At 42.4% G+C, this 17,843-nt stretch overlaps 1 protein-coding gene and 1 non-coding gene across 6 annotated transcripts in view; both read right to left on the bottom strand.

The window, feature by feature from the left end:
* Positions 1-232: 232 nt before the first annotated feature.
* Positions 233-304, bottom strand: TRNAE-UUC (transfer RNA glutamic acid (anticodon UUC)). Its single transcript has one exon. It is a non-coding gene; the product is annotated as a tRNA-Glu (tRNA).
* A 5,123-nt stretch (positions 305-5,427) lies between these two features.
* SPAG17 (sperm associated antigen 17) overlaps positions 5,428-17,843 on the bottom strand; it is a 132,543-nt gene continuing 120,127 nt past the window's right edge. For 3 of the 5 annotated variants that reach the window (XM_070396525.1, XM_070396527.1, XM_070396529.1), the window contains 6 exons: positions 16,215-16,351; positions 14,723-14,907; positions 12,416-12,476; positions 9,639-9,783; positions 7,770-7,914; positions 5,428-5,609 (listed from right to left, as the gene is read on the bottom strand). In XM_070396525.1, the coding sequence (XP_070252626.1) occupies positions 7,775-7,914; positions 9,639-9,783; positions 12,416-12,476; positions 14,723-14,907; positions 16,215-16,351 (668 nt within the window). In that variant the 3' untranslated portion in view covers positions 5,428-5,609; positions 7,770-7,774. The remainder of the gene's footprint in view (positions 5,610-7,769; positions 7,915-9,638; positions 9,784-12,415; positions 12,477-14,722; positions 14,908-16,214; positions 16,352-17,843) is intronic. The other 2 variants (XM_070396526.1, XM_070396528.1) reach the window with 2 other exon arrangements.

The following is a 17,843-nucleotide window of genomic DNA, read 5'->3' as shown; positions in this document are numbered from 1 at the left end:
CGGCCGTGTGCACCTGAGCGGGAGGCAGAGGAGCCCTCGAAGCCCCTTGTGCGGGGGGGCGGCTGCCGTAGAGAAAATCGAGAAAAGCAAGACCCGTGAGGCCCGAGAAGCGCGCGCCCCCGTGTTCCTTCTGCAGGAGTTTGAAGACTCGGTGGGAGGAGCGCACACACCGCACGTGTGGAGATGAGGGAGATCCCTGCGGGAGGACAGATGTCAGACGGCGAAAAAGGAGTTCCCTGACCGGGAATCGAACCCGGGCCGCTGCGGTGAAAGCGCCAAATCCTAGCCACTAGACCACCAGGGACTCGGTAGGCTTGTGCTTGCCTCTGTGATGCAGAAGAGATACCATTTGGCGTGTTGAGTGGCCGCCCACAGGTATTTAAAAATCCTTGAATATGCTAGAGGGTTTGACATGGTGCATATAAGGACACCGATGGCCAAGGAGCGTCCCAGGAACCAAGGCTGAAGCAGCTAAACAGGTCTACCGAGAGGTGTCACTTATCTGATGCAAATTTTTTTTTTTTTAAATCTGGTCTTTAAGATCCTTTAAAACATTTCCCAGCAATGCTAGCACATAAGCGTCCTCGCTGGGCAATTGGGGCACGAAGGACTCTGGCATTTGGGGGTCGCACTGAAGGGGAAGCATTTTCTTGGGTGTCCTCGTGCGGAGAGTCTGAGCGGAGAGGGAGGTCAGGTTCCCGCAGCGCAGGGTTTCCTTCCCTTCTGCTGAAGTGGTGGCGGAGAGGAAAGCGCTGGCCTGTGGCCCCAGATAAGGAAGGGGCGCAGCCTGCCTGCCGGGTTTGAAAGTTAAGCTCTAAGCACCACAGAGGCTCTTGCCGTGACTAGGAATGGAACCGAGGCTGCTGCGTACTAACCACGACAGAATCATGGCAGCTAAACCCGCAGGGGTGGGTCTGTCTGGTTCTGAGTTTTGACATAAAGGCATTCCACCTAGTGCGCTTTGTTCTGGAACTGCAGGCACTCTTCTTTCCTGCTCGCTCTGTTTTCCCTTTCCTTCCTCTCCATTCTGATGATAAAATAGAACCCCCAGCAATCCCCATGTCCCTACATACAGCCCTGGCCTCTGCCCCGACCTCTAGTAAGGCTGCCTGTCCTGACCCATGTCTCCCCCGCACTTTACCGCCTCTTCGCATTTGCCCCTTTTGAGACCCCCCACATCATCTTTCTGGCCCTCGCTGCACCCACAGCAGCCAGTGGCGCAGATGGTGGGGTGCAGCCGAAGCCAAGCAAAGGGGAAGAATAATTGCGGGAGACCAGGGCCTTTCACCTTCCCCTGGGCCCACTTGGCTCAGGCCCAGGGGTTCGCAGGCTCTGCATCTCCAGGGCAATGACATGTGAGGCGGGCGTGGAGCAAGGCCTTGGAGACCGTTTGGATGCCCCCATTGTATTCGGAATTGCCCAACGTACCGGTTTGGTTTCAAAAGTCAAAGGTAGGTTAGTGGTTCGAGTCCACCCAGGGGATCCCTGTTGAAATTTCAGAAAGCAAAATCATTTCTTTCTCCACAGCCCTTTCTCTATCAGCCTTAAGAGGAGGGGCCCTCCTGCTGTACTCTTTATTCTTGTACACATAGTTTGGCCACTTGTTCAAGCAATTCCGTAGGGTAGCATCCCCAAAGAGTTGTAGCATTTACATGCTTTTCAATAGGATTCTATTCTCTCTCCTTTCATTGACTTATTACATAACACTCTTTATTTTGTGGTCCAGCATTTAAAAATCAGCTAATGTAATCCATTACATCAGCAGACTTTAAAACATACATCATACGATCATACCAATAGATGCAGAAAATCATTTGACAAAATCCAAAACCCAATCATGATAAAACTCCCAGTAAACTGGGAAGAAAGGGGAACTTCCTCAACTTAATAAAGACTATCAACAGAAATCTTCCAGCTAATATCATACTAAATAATTAGAAACACAAAGTATTTTCACTAAGATCAGGTTCAAGGCAAAGATATGCACTTTTGCCATTTCTTTTCAATATTGTACTAAAGTCTTTGCTGATGTAAGAAGGCAAAAAAAGTTACACAGATTGGAAAGAAATAAAACTGCCTTTTTTTTTACAGAAGACATGATTATTCTACATATAAAAATCTGAAAATATCAACAAAAACAGCCTGGAGCTAATAAGTGATCACAGCAAGGCTGCCAAATACAAAGGTAATATACAAAAGTCAATTGTTTTTTCATAGAACAGCAATGAACAAGTGGAATTTGAAATTAAGAATGAAATTATACTAACACCCCACAAAATGAAATATTTAGGTATAAATCTAACACAGTGTACAAGATCTACATGAGAAAAACTATAAAATTCTAGTGAACAAACTTAGAGAAAAAATTAATGGGGAGATATTCCATGTTCATGGATAGGAGGACAATCTTGTCAAGATGTCAGTTCTTCCCACTTAAGCTATTCATCCAAACAGTCTCTATCAAAATTCCACCAAGTTATATGTGGATATTGACAAACATGTTCTAAAGTTTATATGAAGAGGGAAAAAAAATGACCAATACATTAAAGAACAACGTTGGACAATGAAACTATCCAACTTCAAGACTCACTATATAGCTACAGTAATTGAGACATAGATCAATGGAGCACAATGAGGGGCCCATAAGTAGATTCACATAAATATAGTCACTTGATGTTTGATAGAGGCATAAAGATAATAAAATGGAGCAAAGATATTCTTTTCAACTAATGGTTTTGGACATTCATATGCCAACAAAATGAATCGACACAGACATTATGCCTTTACAAAAATCAAATTAAGATGGAACACATACCTAAATGTCAACTAAAAAAGTATAAGACTTTTAGAAAATAACATAGGAGTATATCTAGATGACCTTGCATATGGTGATGACTTTTTTGATACAATGACAAGGGCATGTCCCATTATTCCCCTCAGCTTGACTAAACTTTAGACAGGGTTTTTCCTTATAGTTAGGTCCCTGGCTTTTCTTTAATTACAGTATTTACTTTAGAATACTTTTAAATTGTTCCTCCACTCCTAGAGATGTAATAGTTTTATAACCTAGGACCTGGGGAAATCTCTTTGAAATGTAATCATCAAGGAAGAGAAGCCCCTGTCTCCCAATGTCTCTAAGAGAGTAAGAACCTAACTTCATTGGGCACATTGCCTCAACTCCTAAAATATCTCCCATCAGGAAGGAAAGATAATGTTTACTTTCCTTTGAGTAAAGCCAATTAACAAGCACAAATGACCTGTGAGTCCCCCAGGCTCCCTCTTAAAAACTGTCCTTACTCCTTGTTTCATAGAATCAGGTATCCAGAAGTGGTCTGTGTTTTCTCCCCTTTGCTGGAGATAGTATCAGAAAATTTTTCTTTAAGAGCTCCTATATATACTAGCTTTCTGATACTAGGTGAATTGATAAACTTTTGTTTTCATCTCCTCATTTGTACAATGAAAGGAATCTGACAGAACTTGAAATAAATGAAACAATTCTTGTCAGACCATATGACACTAACACATTATACACTCAATAAATATTTCCTTAGCACTTTTTCTTTATCAAGAGAATACATTCTAAGAGCCCACTCACTGATTTTTCTGGCACTGATCTTTGGTGTCAACACATATGAGCCTATCAAGTGTATGGAGGAATGTGGGTGCCCCTTATTGTATCTCTGCTTCCCTAATCATTAATCCAAAATATCTTGTTGCCTCTCTCTACCATGATGATAATATGTATGTTGAAATTAAATCCCTAGAGTCTACAAAGCAAAAGAAGTGCCCGAGTGAGAAACTACACCAGCCTTCAAAAGTTTTACTTATAATGGTGGTTGATTAAAATAATAGAAAAAAATAAAAATTATATAAGGCAGAATTAAGTGAGAGCTATGATAGAAGTATAAATACAGAATGATAAAATGAAAATTGTCAGCTTACTACTTTTGAAAGGCAGTAAAATGTTGGGAGATTTCTAATCCATTATTTAACTTAAAAATAATGAGCTTAATTAAAACAATTCTCAGGCTCTGGTGTCTGAGTTTCTCATAGTAGGAAAGTCTATCCTAGAATCAAGGACAACTGGTCCCTGAATAGTTCTTCTCAAATGTTGCCTGACTCTCTTCTGTCCTCTAGTGGTCATCTGTAGAATTATTTCAATTGTCCCAAACCCTTCATTTCAGGTTTAAGAATATTAAAAACATTCTGTAGGCAAAAGAATTATAAAGAAAATAATTTAATGTTCTCTGAAAATATCATAAAAGTGAATCTTATCTCAAATTGGTTTCTAAATTTATCCTGGGTTCTGTGTTGGTTTGACCAGCTAGCTGCCTTGTTAAATTCTAGAGACAAAATGATGAGTAAGAAGGGATAAAAAAAAGCAGCAAACATTATTGAGGACTTGCTGTGCATCAGAGGCTGTGTTAAATGTTCCACATGCATTATTTCATTAAAGCCTCACAAGAAACTGCGAGGGGTGTGTATCTATCTACCTAGATAGATAATATCCTCCTGAGTGGTAGGATGGTTAAGTGCATGTTCAAGATCACACAGCTAGCCCGTGAAATATTTGAAATCTCGCTCAACTACCTAATTCAAAAGCCCTTACGCTTAGCAACTATGCATTCTTCTCTATGAAACACACTATGAATAAAATTTCTCAGGTAGCAATGAATTGTATCAAAGAGCCCAAATATTATCATTCCTTTGCCTTATATTGCCACCACATTTGTTATACACTATCAAGATTCTTCTAAAAGTATCTAAAGAGGTAATGCCACTTCTTCACATTTATAATTCAACATACCTCACTCTGGCTCTGGCTTCAAACTGAAAGTATTTGTAAGGTTACCAATGACCTTGTCATTGAAACATCAATGCTCTATGTGGATTTCTGCCGATCCTTACTGAAACTCCCAAGAGCATTAAACCCCAAAGGCCACGAACTCCTTTTTCAGAATGGTTCTTCTTCTAACATCCATTCCGTTATTTCACATTGCGTTTCCTTCGTCATCGTTGTCTTCCTCCTCCCCTTTTCCTCCTGATCCTCAGCTTCATCTCAATAAAGCTTTTTGGTTTATTTTGTTGTTGTTGTTTTTCCTATTTTTTAATATTTTATTTATTTATTTATTATTTTTTGGTTTATTTTTTAGACTCAAATCCTCTACTTAAATTCAGGATGAAGGAACTTTTTAGCCTCATTCTGGTTTTCTGTTCATTCTCATAGATTAAAAGGTAAAAATGTAGCCCTGGCTATTGTAGCTCAGAGATGGAGCATCGGCCCTGGAATGGAAGTAGCACCTTTTAGACGTTCCTTGGAGCTGCCCTACCCAGGTGTCCACGTCCATTCTTACTGGCATACAGAACACTTAGTCTCCTCCCTGAAAATTAAACAGAAAAGAAGGACCAAGGATGCCTTTGCATGCAGTTTGCCACGCTGTTGGCACATCTTTATTAAACTGGGTCAAGTGCTTTGGTGATTTTCCCATCAGGCCCTCCAGGTGCAGTATTCTGGGATGAAGGAGTGTGTCCTGGTGACTTCTGTCTTTTGTCCTCGTCTGTGTAGGCGGATAGGATCATGGAGGCTGTTGAACTATACCGAGAAGAAACTGCAAAAATGAAAGAACACAAAGCCATTTGTAAAGCTGCAGGGAAAGAGGTAAGATAGCCCATGACGTTACGCTCTGGGAGACATTTATAGATAGAGAATTCCTGAGAGGAAAACCATTGTTCAGGACTTACTAACTCAGGTCAGGAAATGAGAGAAATGTAGTAGAATTCATTCTCATTCAAACATTAGAAAGAGCGAATTGAGGAAGTTGGGGGTGGGGGAAGCTTGATCTTAATAAACGGAAGGAGAGCAAAGTGAGATTATTGTATTGAGTAGACACTCACGCTCCTACTTTGGTTCGGAGGCAGGGTAACCGTGTCAGATTTCTGGTGAAACCTGTTGCCTAGACTCACTCATAAGCACTATCGAAACTGAAAGGCCTGATGGGTCTTTACATTCACTCTTTCAAATTTTAGGGTCGCTATTTTCTCTTCTAGAAATGTAAATACTGTTATCTCCCTGCCTGTGACAAGCACTATCAAAGTCTCATTTTTTAATGACTGGATTTAATAATTTTCTTCTTAGGTTCCTCTCCCCACCAACCCCATCCTGATGGCTTACGGAATGTCTCTGTGAGTACAACGTCTAAGTCTCTCCCTGGTCAATCAGAGGTTACTCTCAGCGGTGAGGGAGGAGGTAACAGTTTGTCATTAAAAATCCCTCTTGAAGATTGGTGTCATCTAGATATGTCTCATAAACAAAAACTCTTTGGGATCCTCACTGTTGAGCCCCATTTCTTCATTTGTAAAGTGGGGAAAATAGTATCTATCTTATAGGTAGTATTAGGTAGGATTAGATATGATAATGTATCTACACTAATAAAAGACAACATGCAAATTGACTGTACCTCTGCTATGCCTTAAGCCACGCCCACCAGCCAATCAGAGCGACTATATGCAAATTAACCCAACCAAGATGGCAGCCAGCAGCCACGGAGCTGGAGCAAGCAGGAGGCTTGGTTGCCCCAATGATGGAGGAAGCCAAGCTTCCTGCCTGCCGTAGCGGCTCTGAGCTCCACTCAAAGCAACAAAGTTTCAATTATAGAAGGTAAATAAACCCCAGATACCTGCTTTTAGCCAGCCGTGGCCACGGAGCTGGAGCGAGCAGGAGTGGGTTGCCCCTGGAGATGGAGGAAGCCAAGCTTCCCTCCCACCCACCCTGGCCGGCTCTGAGCTCCTCTCAAGGCTACAAAGTTTTAATTATAGAAGGTAAATAAATCCCAGAAGAAAAAAAGAGAAAAAGGAGAGGCTGGGAGCTTCCGTCACCACTTGGCCAGCCTGAAAACGGCCCTCAGCCCCTCATCCAGGCTGGCCAAACCTCCATGGGGTGAGGGTCCCCACTGGTGGGGGTTTGACCAGCCTGCAAACAGCCATCAGCCCCTCACCCAGGCTGGCCAGGCATCCCAGTAGGGACCCCCACCCTGAAGGGGGTGTGACCAGCCTGCAAACACCCATTAGCTCCTCACCCAGGCTGGCCAGGCACCCCAGCGGGACCCCCACCCTGATCCAGGACACCCTTCAGGGCAAACCAGCCGGCCCCCACCCATGCACCAGGCCTCTATCCTATATAGTAAAAGGGTAATATGCAAATTGACCCTAACAGCAGAACGACTGGGAATGACTGGTCACTATGACACACACTGACCACCAGGGGGCAGATGCTCAATGCAGGAGCTGCCCCCTGGTGGTCAGTGCGCTCCCACAGGGGGAAAGCCAGGCTGCCAGCTGCCAGTACAGTGGTGGTGGTGGGAGCCTCTCCCACCTTCTCAGCAGTGCTAAGGATGTCTGACTGCAGCTTAGGCCTGCTCCCCACTGGCAAGTGGACATCCCCCGAGGGCTGCCGGGCTGCCAGAGGGATGTCTGACTGCCAGCTTGGGCCCGATCCCCCAGGGAGCAGGCCTAAGCGAGCAGGTGGACATCCTCTGAGGGGTCCTAGACAGCAAGATGTCATAGGCCGGGCTGAGGGACCCCCTTGAGTGCACAAATTTTTGTGCAGTGGGCCTCCAGTATAAAATAATAGCTATTGTAGTTATTAGAAACTAGTATTTTCATTCTAGCAGGCTAAATGGCTCATTGGTTTCTGACTGTAAAGAGAACAAACTTTAGGTCTAAGGCCTCAGATTTGAATGGTTGAAATAAGATTCCCATTTAGTACTTACTGGACCTACTGTGGACAGACTTTATGGGCCAGGACAACTCCAACATCAGAGGAAGGAACTGCAGATGTCCTCTGGACCAAGGGAGTTTCCTTTCCCTGGGGAAAACCTTTGAGTCTCTTATCATAATTGACACTTGTTAAAACTGGTATAATATTCGTTAAGGACTATGATTTTCATGGTCAAATTATTTATATTCACAAACTCTAACATTTCAGAATTTGAACCTCTTCTCTAGTACCATTAGCTCAATTTTAGGTACTTTTCTGTTTAATGCAAGTTTTACATGCTCAGGCTTAGGGATAAAGGATGGATACTGACCTCTTGGAATTTCTTCTGTTCCCCCTAGTGCATGTTGCTCTGCCTCTCTAGAGTAGCCATCAATCACCATAACCAGGGCCCCAAACCACATCAATATACAATTTTATGGTTTTTGGTGCAGAGGGATCCAGAGGGGTATGAACTATCACTGTCTTTGGAAGTAGGTTAAAGATCTAATAAAACCCCTTTCCACCATCTATCTGTGCCTGGCAGGTGGTCTTTAATCTATAAGCAAGAAAATAGAGAAATTTTATTAGCACAAGTGCTAAATGCTCTAATGGCTGTGATCAGCAGCAGGGATTCTTTCTCGTGCTCCCTAAACAGACCCCAAATTTCTATTCCTTTCCCATACCTTCATTCATCACCTCTTTATAGGTGATGCATAAAATTATGTCTCCAGATCTGACTCCAACTGAAATCCAGTTTTGTATATCCATGATTCATTATCTGAGCCCACAACCTTGGAGTTGAACTCATGTCCTCTTCCTTCTATCAATGGGTTCCACCTCAGATTTTACAGCTCTCTTTGCCAAATGTCCTTCATCATGTCCCTCTTCCATTGACTACTGTTGTCATACTGTAGGTTCTTGTCCTTATACTTGGCCTATTGACGTAGCTTTCCAATAGCTCTTTGCATATCCAGCCACTCTTCTTAAACATATTTTGCGCAATAACACTGGATTAATTTTTATGAAGACATGCTAATTATGTCCCCATGCATCAGAAACCTTTAATGATTCACTTTGCTTATTTAATAAAGTTTAAGCCAAGGATTCAAATTCTTCTACAATTTGATTCCAACCAGCTTTCCCACTATACTTCCTAATACTCCCCAAACTCTTAACAAACTCCCTGATAATTCTCCCAACACCTGGAGCTTTCCTATTGCTATGGGCTTATTTTTTCTTTCTAGTTTAAATCTTTCATCAAAAGCTTTTGCATTCTATAAGACTCAAATATCAGATATATAACACAAGAAGATATATATATATATATATATATATAAATAAAACTATAGCACAAAGTAGTATATTCTTCATGTCATTGGAATACAAAAAATATAGAAATCAGGTATGAAGGCTTTCTGCTACTAGTGTATATGTCTTTTGAGATAGAATCCAATTTTCATTTTCATATATGAAAAATATTTCATATAGTACCTTGCATATAATAGGTACTCAATATCCATATGATATCTACATGCGAGACATTAATATGAGATACATATGTGTAATTCAGTGAATATCCATTCAACCCTTATAATAAAGAAGATATCTCCTGTCTCTCAACATTATAAGTTTTTCTTGATGACAAACACTTGCTTTTTTTAAAAAAAAATTGGTAGTCCATCACAACCAATAACATTGGCATTAATTCATCTTGCAATGACTGTACTGGTGCTGTGTGTTAGGCACTTTGCTTGGAATTAATGAAGCTATGGAGTGTGGGTGTGAGGGGGTTAGAAAATACCCTTTTGACTTCTGCATTCTCCTGGCCCAAATGCAATTTTTGCACTATGCACGACAATTCAAACTGAACTTTAAAGGATATTCGCTTCCACAGGTAAGAACAGGACGTCATGCTCAGTCATGATCTCAATATAGTGAGAGATGTGTGTCGATCCCTTGGTGCTGTCCTCACCCTTAACCATGGCAAATAGCTCCACTTTCAGTTCTACCTGCAAGCCAGATGCCACCTGTGAGACACAATGGAGCTTTAGAATCAGACAGATTTGAGTTCAAATCCTGGATTTCACACCAAATTGGGCAAGTTACTGAAACTAATCTGGGTTCCTCATCTATAAATTAAGCACGAATGAATGCTTACTATTACAGCATTTAGAAGAAGTACTTCATGGGTTAGTGAGGCAGGATTCCATTGAGTAAATGGGACCCAAGATAAGTTGTTGAAGAAAACCAGGTGCTATTAAGAAAAGGCATAAGGAGAAATGCCAGGGCCCCAGAGGCGATACCAAAGGCAAACTTTTATAGTGCCCCTAACTGTGCTAGTTCTGGAATGTCAGTAGTGGGTTTCTATTCCTTGGCATCCTTGCAGATTAGATTTAAGACAAATATAAATATAATCTGAGAGACTGAGTGAAACCTACCACTGTCCTGCCTCTTGATTTCTACCTTACGTAGGACCTGTGATGTGACAAAGCCAGTAGAGGGAGACAGAATGCCTTTAGATGCTGAACTGCCTAGGTCTGAAAGCTACAGGGAAGAGGTCTGTCCCCACGGAGAAGAAACCTGATACACAACGAAGAAGAAACAGGGAGGAATGGGCTCCTCCTTGTTCCTTGAAAAGAACACCAGCCAGGAAACAGAGTTGTTTGTGTTTCTAAGCTGCCTCTCCGGGGGGTGGGTTCAAAAGCAGACTTGACAACAGTTATCTGGAAAAAATACGTCCACACGGAAAGCAATTCGATACAAATAATTTTCCCCTCCATCTTGTTTTAAAAAATAATAGAATTGAAGAACGTTTCAGTTTTTTTTCAACAATGTGTAAGGCACATCCTGGCGGGGATCCAAGAGCTCTGTTTCTGAGAATCAGCCCTGGGCCCTCCAAGCCCAACAATCAGCAGGGCTGGGGAGGAGGACAGCCTGCACGTGGGGCTGGAGTGCAGCACCACACGGTCTGCCCAGGCTTTGAGCACATTCGTTTAGTGTTGGCAACCGACCAAGCTGAGGAGTGGCCAGATTTACATATGGAGAAGTCTACAGATTATATATTTGCCAGATCCAAAACCTGTCAAAAAGAAAAGAAAAAAAAACAAAACACCTAACAGTATAGAGTGAGCTTTAAAGAATACACTCTGGATTTTAGTATCTATAAAGGTCTATCCCACAGGCATGCTGGCCTTTGGCATAATCCCTACTTGAAGTGAAAAAAATCTGCTAACTTCCCAGAGCGGTGGAAGGAGAGCTTGCTTTGGTTTTGGTTTTTGCCTTATGTTGTGAAGATTCTGAAATCTTGACACAGTACAATGATAAGTTGTTTGGGCGAGAGACTCATGAATTAGGGGATCTAATCCCAAAATGCATTTCTGCTTGGAATTGGGGCCTGCATAGTACTGCTTCACAGATCGGAAGATATTAGAGCTGGAAGAGCGTGAGGACATGGTCTGGTCTGCGCTCCTTCTACAGCTGAGGAAAACAAGGCGCTCAGGATTAATTAGCCAACATGGCTGAGCTGCTTGGTCCCACAGCTGCAACAAGAAGCCAGGGGACTGGGCACTGAACCAAGGCAACCCCTCACTGAACCAAGCTGACTCTTCTATGTCAACATATAACATCTTGGACTCAGTGACCCCTGTGTGCTGGTCATGGGACTGGATGCCCTTTCTCAGTGTTTCCATGAGCCTGGGCATGGCCCCACCTGTGACAAAGGGTTCATGCATCCACCAGACTTCCTCACGACATTCTGTCCTCAAGGACACATCTTCTGAGTGCCCACTATGTGCTCGGCTGTGAGCTCCTTCCCTGTCTTACTCGTTTTATCACCCCCTGTAGCCTGGCACACAGTGGCTTGTGGGAGGAACTGTTTGTTGGGTGAAATGAAAGGTTGTTAAAGCAGCAGGATGGTGCACTGACCAAGAAATAAGTGTTAAGATTTACAAATGTGATGTTACTATATTTGAGACAAACTTTAGTTTATGTCACACTAAAGTTCTGAAATTATAGAGTAAGTGGTGATATACAAGTTTTATACTAAACTTCCTATTTTGGGGATTATATCAAATAAAGTCAGAATAGGTTGACAGTTTAACATTTGTATTTTAGAGATCTTTGGAGAAATGAGGCAGCTGATGAATTTAATATATACTGTTTCTTAGTATATTAAATAATATACTTATTAACATTCTTAATAATATTCTCTGGCAAACACCAAGAGAACAAATCAGATTTACACAGTATTATAAGACTGGAATATTTCTTTTTCAAAAGGATTTTTCACTGCAGAAGGATTTGTCACAGGATATAGTTAGGTAATTAACTTCCCAGATGCATGTTAAATCATGTTTAATTATTACAGATATATTTTTCATACAACCATACATAACTGTAGTACTGGGCGAACTTCAGAAATGTTTCCATAGCTCAAAGTTTACCTTTATTTACACATAGGATCTGTCTCGTGGTTATTACATGAAGTAAGTGACATCAAGCCACATACTGCACCAATGCCAGGAATCTTTTGCTTATGATACTAAAAAATTAGACTTTAACATGGTTTAAATGGAATGGGGAGAAGGACTTCACTGGAAACATATCTGCATTCATACAGAAACACACTGACACACACAACAGGCAACACGTAGGACTTACAGGCCCAGGTTTGTAGGTCACTTTCAGTCCTGTGCTGGGTGGCGGCTGCTTTACCCTGAACCTACGGGCCGAGAGATGGGAATAAATTTATGCCATAATGAAAACCCCGAATAATGAATGAACCTGGGTATTAAAAATCAGAAAGGTGTTAATATTCACGCTGTAGGAGCATGGGGTCCACACCATTGGAAAATCAACCCAATATTCAATTGGGAGAAGACTCTGGGGCCCGTTTCACAAGCGCCTTTCCAACAGCTGTCATCAGCGTCAAGCAGGCTCCTAGCCCAGCTCCAGCCGTGCCAAGCAGCCAGGCCGGGCAGAGCCGTGAGTGTTTGGCTATGTGTGCATTGCAGTGTGGCCGCCAGCGTGAACACAATGCTGACTGTCAGATTGCTAAGCTGAAGAATAAAGGTCTGGGGAGAGCAGTGGAGCGTGGGAGCCAGTCTCACTCTGTTGTGCATGGGGTTTGATCTTTGGGGAGAGGAGATACAGGCAAGTTGGAGAACTTGAAAAGCCCTGTGCTCACACATGGGGCCTTTCCCTTCTTGTGGTTTGTGGGTTCTGCCTGAAGGTTGAAGACCTGGAGTAAATTAAAATGCTGAGGAAAGCCCACCTCCACATCAACCCTAACCCTGCTCCGGTGACCCTCAACTCTGCTGCCTGCCCTGTAGTGGCTAAATTTACCCCCCTGAGGAGTGAAATCTCTAAAGCTAAAGTTCTATACTGAACAGACAGGATCAGTGGTTATTACATGAAGTAAATGACATCAAGTTTATTAGATTGAGGTTGACTATCCCTCCCCACCTACTTGTTGGCCACAACCTAAACAACCAATAATATCTGGTGGCCTGGGTCCTCCTCAGTCTGTTTCTGAGGAAGCAAACGTAATTCCTGAAGTGGGGGTTGGCCTCAACTGAAATGGGACTGCGATCTTTGAAACCCATGCTCCTGTTGCTCTGCTGCATATATTGCCAAACCTGAGTCCAGAATCACAACCATTTTTGAAGGACTTGTCACTCACACTGAGAAAAACTTGTCAATTGAAACATTTATTCCATATTTATTGGGGAAATTCTCCACATTATGCTTAAGATAAAGTCAAAATGGGATAGAGGTAATTTTGTAGTTGGGAGCTGTCTTGGTATAGAACTCTCACATGCAGCAGTGACAACAGCTGTGTGGATCCAGTGAGTTGCCTGCAAGAACTAGTTGGTACTTGGGAGATCTGAGGCTTCACCTTACTCTCCAGCCTACAAGGACCTTAAAACAAGTCACAAAAGAGACTGCTCGGTGATTGGTGCACAATGCAGCGTGCAGATGATGCTTTATTGAGTTGTACACTTGAAACCTGTATGGTTTGGTGAACCAATGTCATCCCAATAAATTCAATTATTTAAAAAAACACATAAGTTACTCAGTTTGTTCCACTGGCATAGTCTCTACAAGCTCTGAAATTCTATTCGTCCAGAATTGAAAATGAGGGACTGACTCTTCCTTGTCACTGATTACCAGATGCAGTGTATTTTCAACTGGGAGTACAAACTGTGAGTTAAAATATTTGTTATCAATTCCAAGTCAGAACTTCAGAGCCAAAATGACCCTAATGCAGTGATGGCAAACCTTTTGAGCTCGGCATGTCAGCATTTTGAAAAACTTAACTCTGGTGCCGTGTCACATATAGAAATTTTTTGATATTTGCAACCATAGTAAAACAAAGATTTATATTTTTGATATTTATTTTATATATTTAAATGCCATTTAACAAAGAAAAATCAACCAAAAAAATGAGTTCGCGTGCCACCTCTGACACGCGTGTCATAGGTTCGCCATCACTGCCCTAATGGTTCAGGTTATATTTTGCTTCAACTATGCAGAAGTAATGTAATTAAAATCATTTTTAGATCATAAAGTTAAAACATATCAGCTATCATAGTTGTGGTAGATTTGAGAAATAATTTGAGAGGTAGACTTTCAAATTATGTGTTAATTATTGTTAACACTTGTACAGCCCCTCACCTCCCTTTTTTTTCTAGAGCTGATCAGGCCTAGAGTTGCTTCTACCAAAGTATGAATAATGATTAATGGGAGGGCAAAGAAGTACCTACTAATACTTGAGGCTTGATGAATACTGATTTTTCTGAAGAATAAACGAATCAATGAATGGGAGAATTAGCGAATGAATGATGTGAAAATCCAAGAGAGTATAATTACAGTTCAATTCAAGAAACATTCACTGATGTAGGTAGTCAAAAACAAGCCACAGAGTAGGAGAAGGTGACTGAGCAGACTCGGGTGCCTAGGCCTTACCTGCAGAAGTCCACGCCAGTGTTCTTGAGCTTGACAGTGGTTTCATAGGTGTGCCCTTCTCTAAGCACTCCAAACTTCACTGATGGAGGGAGAAGATGGAATCCGTAAGGGGATAAATTTGGGTTCTTAATGGTAGCTGATGCAATGGAGGATGTTCTCACTCTTCCTCCAGAAGGATCTTGCACCTTTGCATTAAGGAAAAAGTAACAACATGAAATACAATGGTTCTATTTGTATTTTGAGTTCCCAGGATGAGATAAAGGCTCTGTCTCCAGAGAAAATGCTGCTTGTCTTGAGAGGAAAGGAACATTTACTGTCTCATGTAATCCTTGAGCAACCCCACGTGAGGGAGTATTTTAGGCTTTGGTTTGAGGCTAGAGAAGCTCATGTTTGAAAAATCTGCTCAAGTGATAAGTGGCAAAGTCTCACACTCAAGTCTGCCTGAGCCCAAAGTGTGTGCTCTTCCCTCTGTGCCCGTGAGGACCAGATGCTCCTCTGTGCCCACGAGGACCGAACGCTCCTCTGTGCCCTTGAGGACCGGATGCCAGCTCCCATTGGAATCAACTCCAGGACTCACTCAGACTCCAATTGTTGACTTCATCCCCAGAGTTTCTTGTCCGTAAATATGGGATGGGGTCATGACCTTGCATTTATAACAAGGTCTCAGGTGTTGCCAGTGCTGCTGGGTCAGGTGACCACACTTTGAGAACCACTGCCCTATGCACTTGGTACTCCTCAGATCTGCAGCACTGACCTCACCTGGGAGCTTGTCAGAGCTGCAGAATCCCAGGCCCCCACACCAGTGAGTCCGAATCTGTATTTTGACAAGATCTTTAGGTAATTCGTGTGCACATTTAAGTTTGAGAAGCACTCCCATCACATCAATTATATTCATTGTGACAGATTCTGTGATGGGCACAGGGTGCCATGAAAGTATAGAAGGATAACATCAAAACCTGTCTGATGGGCTCAAGGAAGGCTTCCAGCAGAGCTGATGTGGACTCTTGATCTCTGAGGCTCTAAAGGAGGAAGGAGTTGGATGCTTTTAAAGATCTAAGAACTAAAGAACTAACAACCCACGATGGCGGAAGTACAGTGAGTTTGGGGCAAGGTGATCCAAACGGGGCCACACTTGTCGTCAGGCTAAGATACTGGATTTTATCCTAAGAGTCACGAGAAGTGTGGCCAATGACCCCTTAGCCAGCAGTGTGCTGGTAACACTGGCTTCCTGAAAAGAACCCTGATTAACAGCAATTGTCAATTTCTATGATTACGAACTCCCAGCTGGGCTGATTTCAAGCTACCAATTCCTCCAGTGAGCCTATAAGAGCAAAGCACTGACTTAGTTCCTCTGTGTGTGACCTGCAGGCCTTCACGGTGAGATGGTACGTCTAGTAAATAGCGCGCAGTGGCTGGCCATCAATCACTCCAATGGGTCAGGTTTACATAAAATGCTGCTTAGCTCTGGGAAATGTGTCCCCATGTCTTTTACCTTTGTGAGAGGTAGAGACTTGGGCTTGGAACTCATCAAATAGTGAGGTATCTTCACTTTCTCCTTCCTGGCTTGTCCTCTGACATCCTGCAGCAACGACTGGGTTGGGATTTTCACGGGCAGACACATATCTGATTCTGTTAGAGAGAAAGTTGAAATTACCACATGGACATTTTATTCAGAGACACTCGAGGTCATCCCAGGAAATACTGAACATTGACTTGGAAAACTTTTCTTCTTTTTTAAGAGCTCATTTAAAGGAACAAGGCTTTTTTAAAAAAAAAAATTAATTCTAGTGTTATATCTGTACATTTTACGAAGAGATTTTACCCAATGTTGGTCCTCACACCAACTTGACGAGATGCTATTAGTATAACCTTTTCTAATTAAATCAGAAAAATCAGATTCTATGAAGCTGAGTGACTTGCCTTGATAAACTGAATTCATACTGAGATGTTCAGGGTTCTTTCCACTGAATCAATGAGGTACAAATACAAGAAAACATTGATTCTGAAAGATTTCTTAAAACTAATGAGGACAAAATCTTGAGAATCTCTTTGGCTCAACTATTATATGTATAGTTCTTAAAAAGTGGTAGTAATTACAGGTAAATTGAGCCAGGGAAGTTAATCCTCAAGTTACCACATTTGGTGAGGAGTAAGCAAGAGTAGATGATCCACATTGCTGCATTTCTCCAAATACTCAGGCAGTTGAAATAAGAATTGTATTTTAGATCATAATATTAATCATCTTTTCCCAGATTCAAAAGTCATCAAGACAGGAAAGGGAAGGGACCAATATTTGAATGTCCACTATCTGCAGGCAAGCACCATGGGTATATTTTGCAAACAGCATCTCTGAGTTGAGGGTTATGGTAATTATAATCTTTGTGCTCTCAGCACTCTCCATATCGCCCCTCTCCACACCTACTCCTGCCACATATACTTCTGGTGCCATGACATCCCTGGATCCAGCCATCAGGATGGTACATGAGCCAAGGGAAGGCAACACAGGACCTTCACTGGAATATTCCCACTGAAGCTGACAGGGATAATCCCATGTCGCTGACTGGGTTATGGACCTGGAAGAATCAGAACCTTGGACCTCTGTAGTAATGGACATAGCCTGTCCTTTGTAGAAGAGGATAAAATCAAACAGGACAAGTAGGGATAGAGCAAGATGAAGGCAGGGAGGATGCCCAGAGAGACAGGCAGTCAGACACAAACACTCCTATGTGGATGAGTGGTTAGAGTGTCCTCACACCAAAGGGTCACATGTGTGATTCCCCATTCAGGGCACATACCTGGATTGCAGGCTCTATCCCTGGGGCATGTGTGGGAGGCAATCAACCAATGTGTGTCTCTCACATTGATGCTCCTCTCTCTCTCTCTCTCTCTCTCTCTGTCTCTCTTCCTCCCTCCTTTCCTTCCACTCTCTAAAAATCAATGGAAAAAATACCGTCAGGTGAAGATTAACAAACAACAACAACAACATTGCTGTTTATATGAATATTAATTTACTTCTTTTAAAGAGGCCACATTACCATGTCTTATCTCAAGTATCAGAGCCCAGGGCAGCAGTAGGTACCCTTGATTCAAAGTAGTTTGTTTCCTCTTCGAAAACTCCCAT

The sequence above is a fragment of the Myotis yumanensis genome, unplaced genomic scaffold (assembly GCF_028538775.1).
Source record: "Myotis yumanensis isolate MYYU_CA2020_CCGP unplaced genomic scaffold, mMyoYum1.0.hap1 SCAF_17, whole genome shotgun sequence".
Classification (NCBI taxonomy): Eukaryota; Metazoa; Chordata; class Mammalia; order Chiroptera; family Vespertilionidae; genus Myotis; species Myotis yumanensis.
This window is presented reverse-complemented; position numbering and strand designations above follow the sequence as displayed.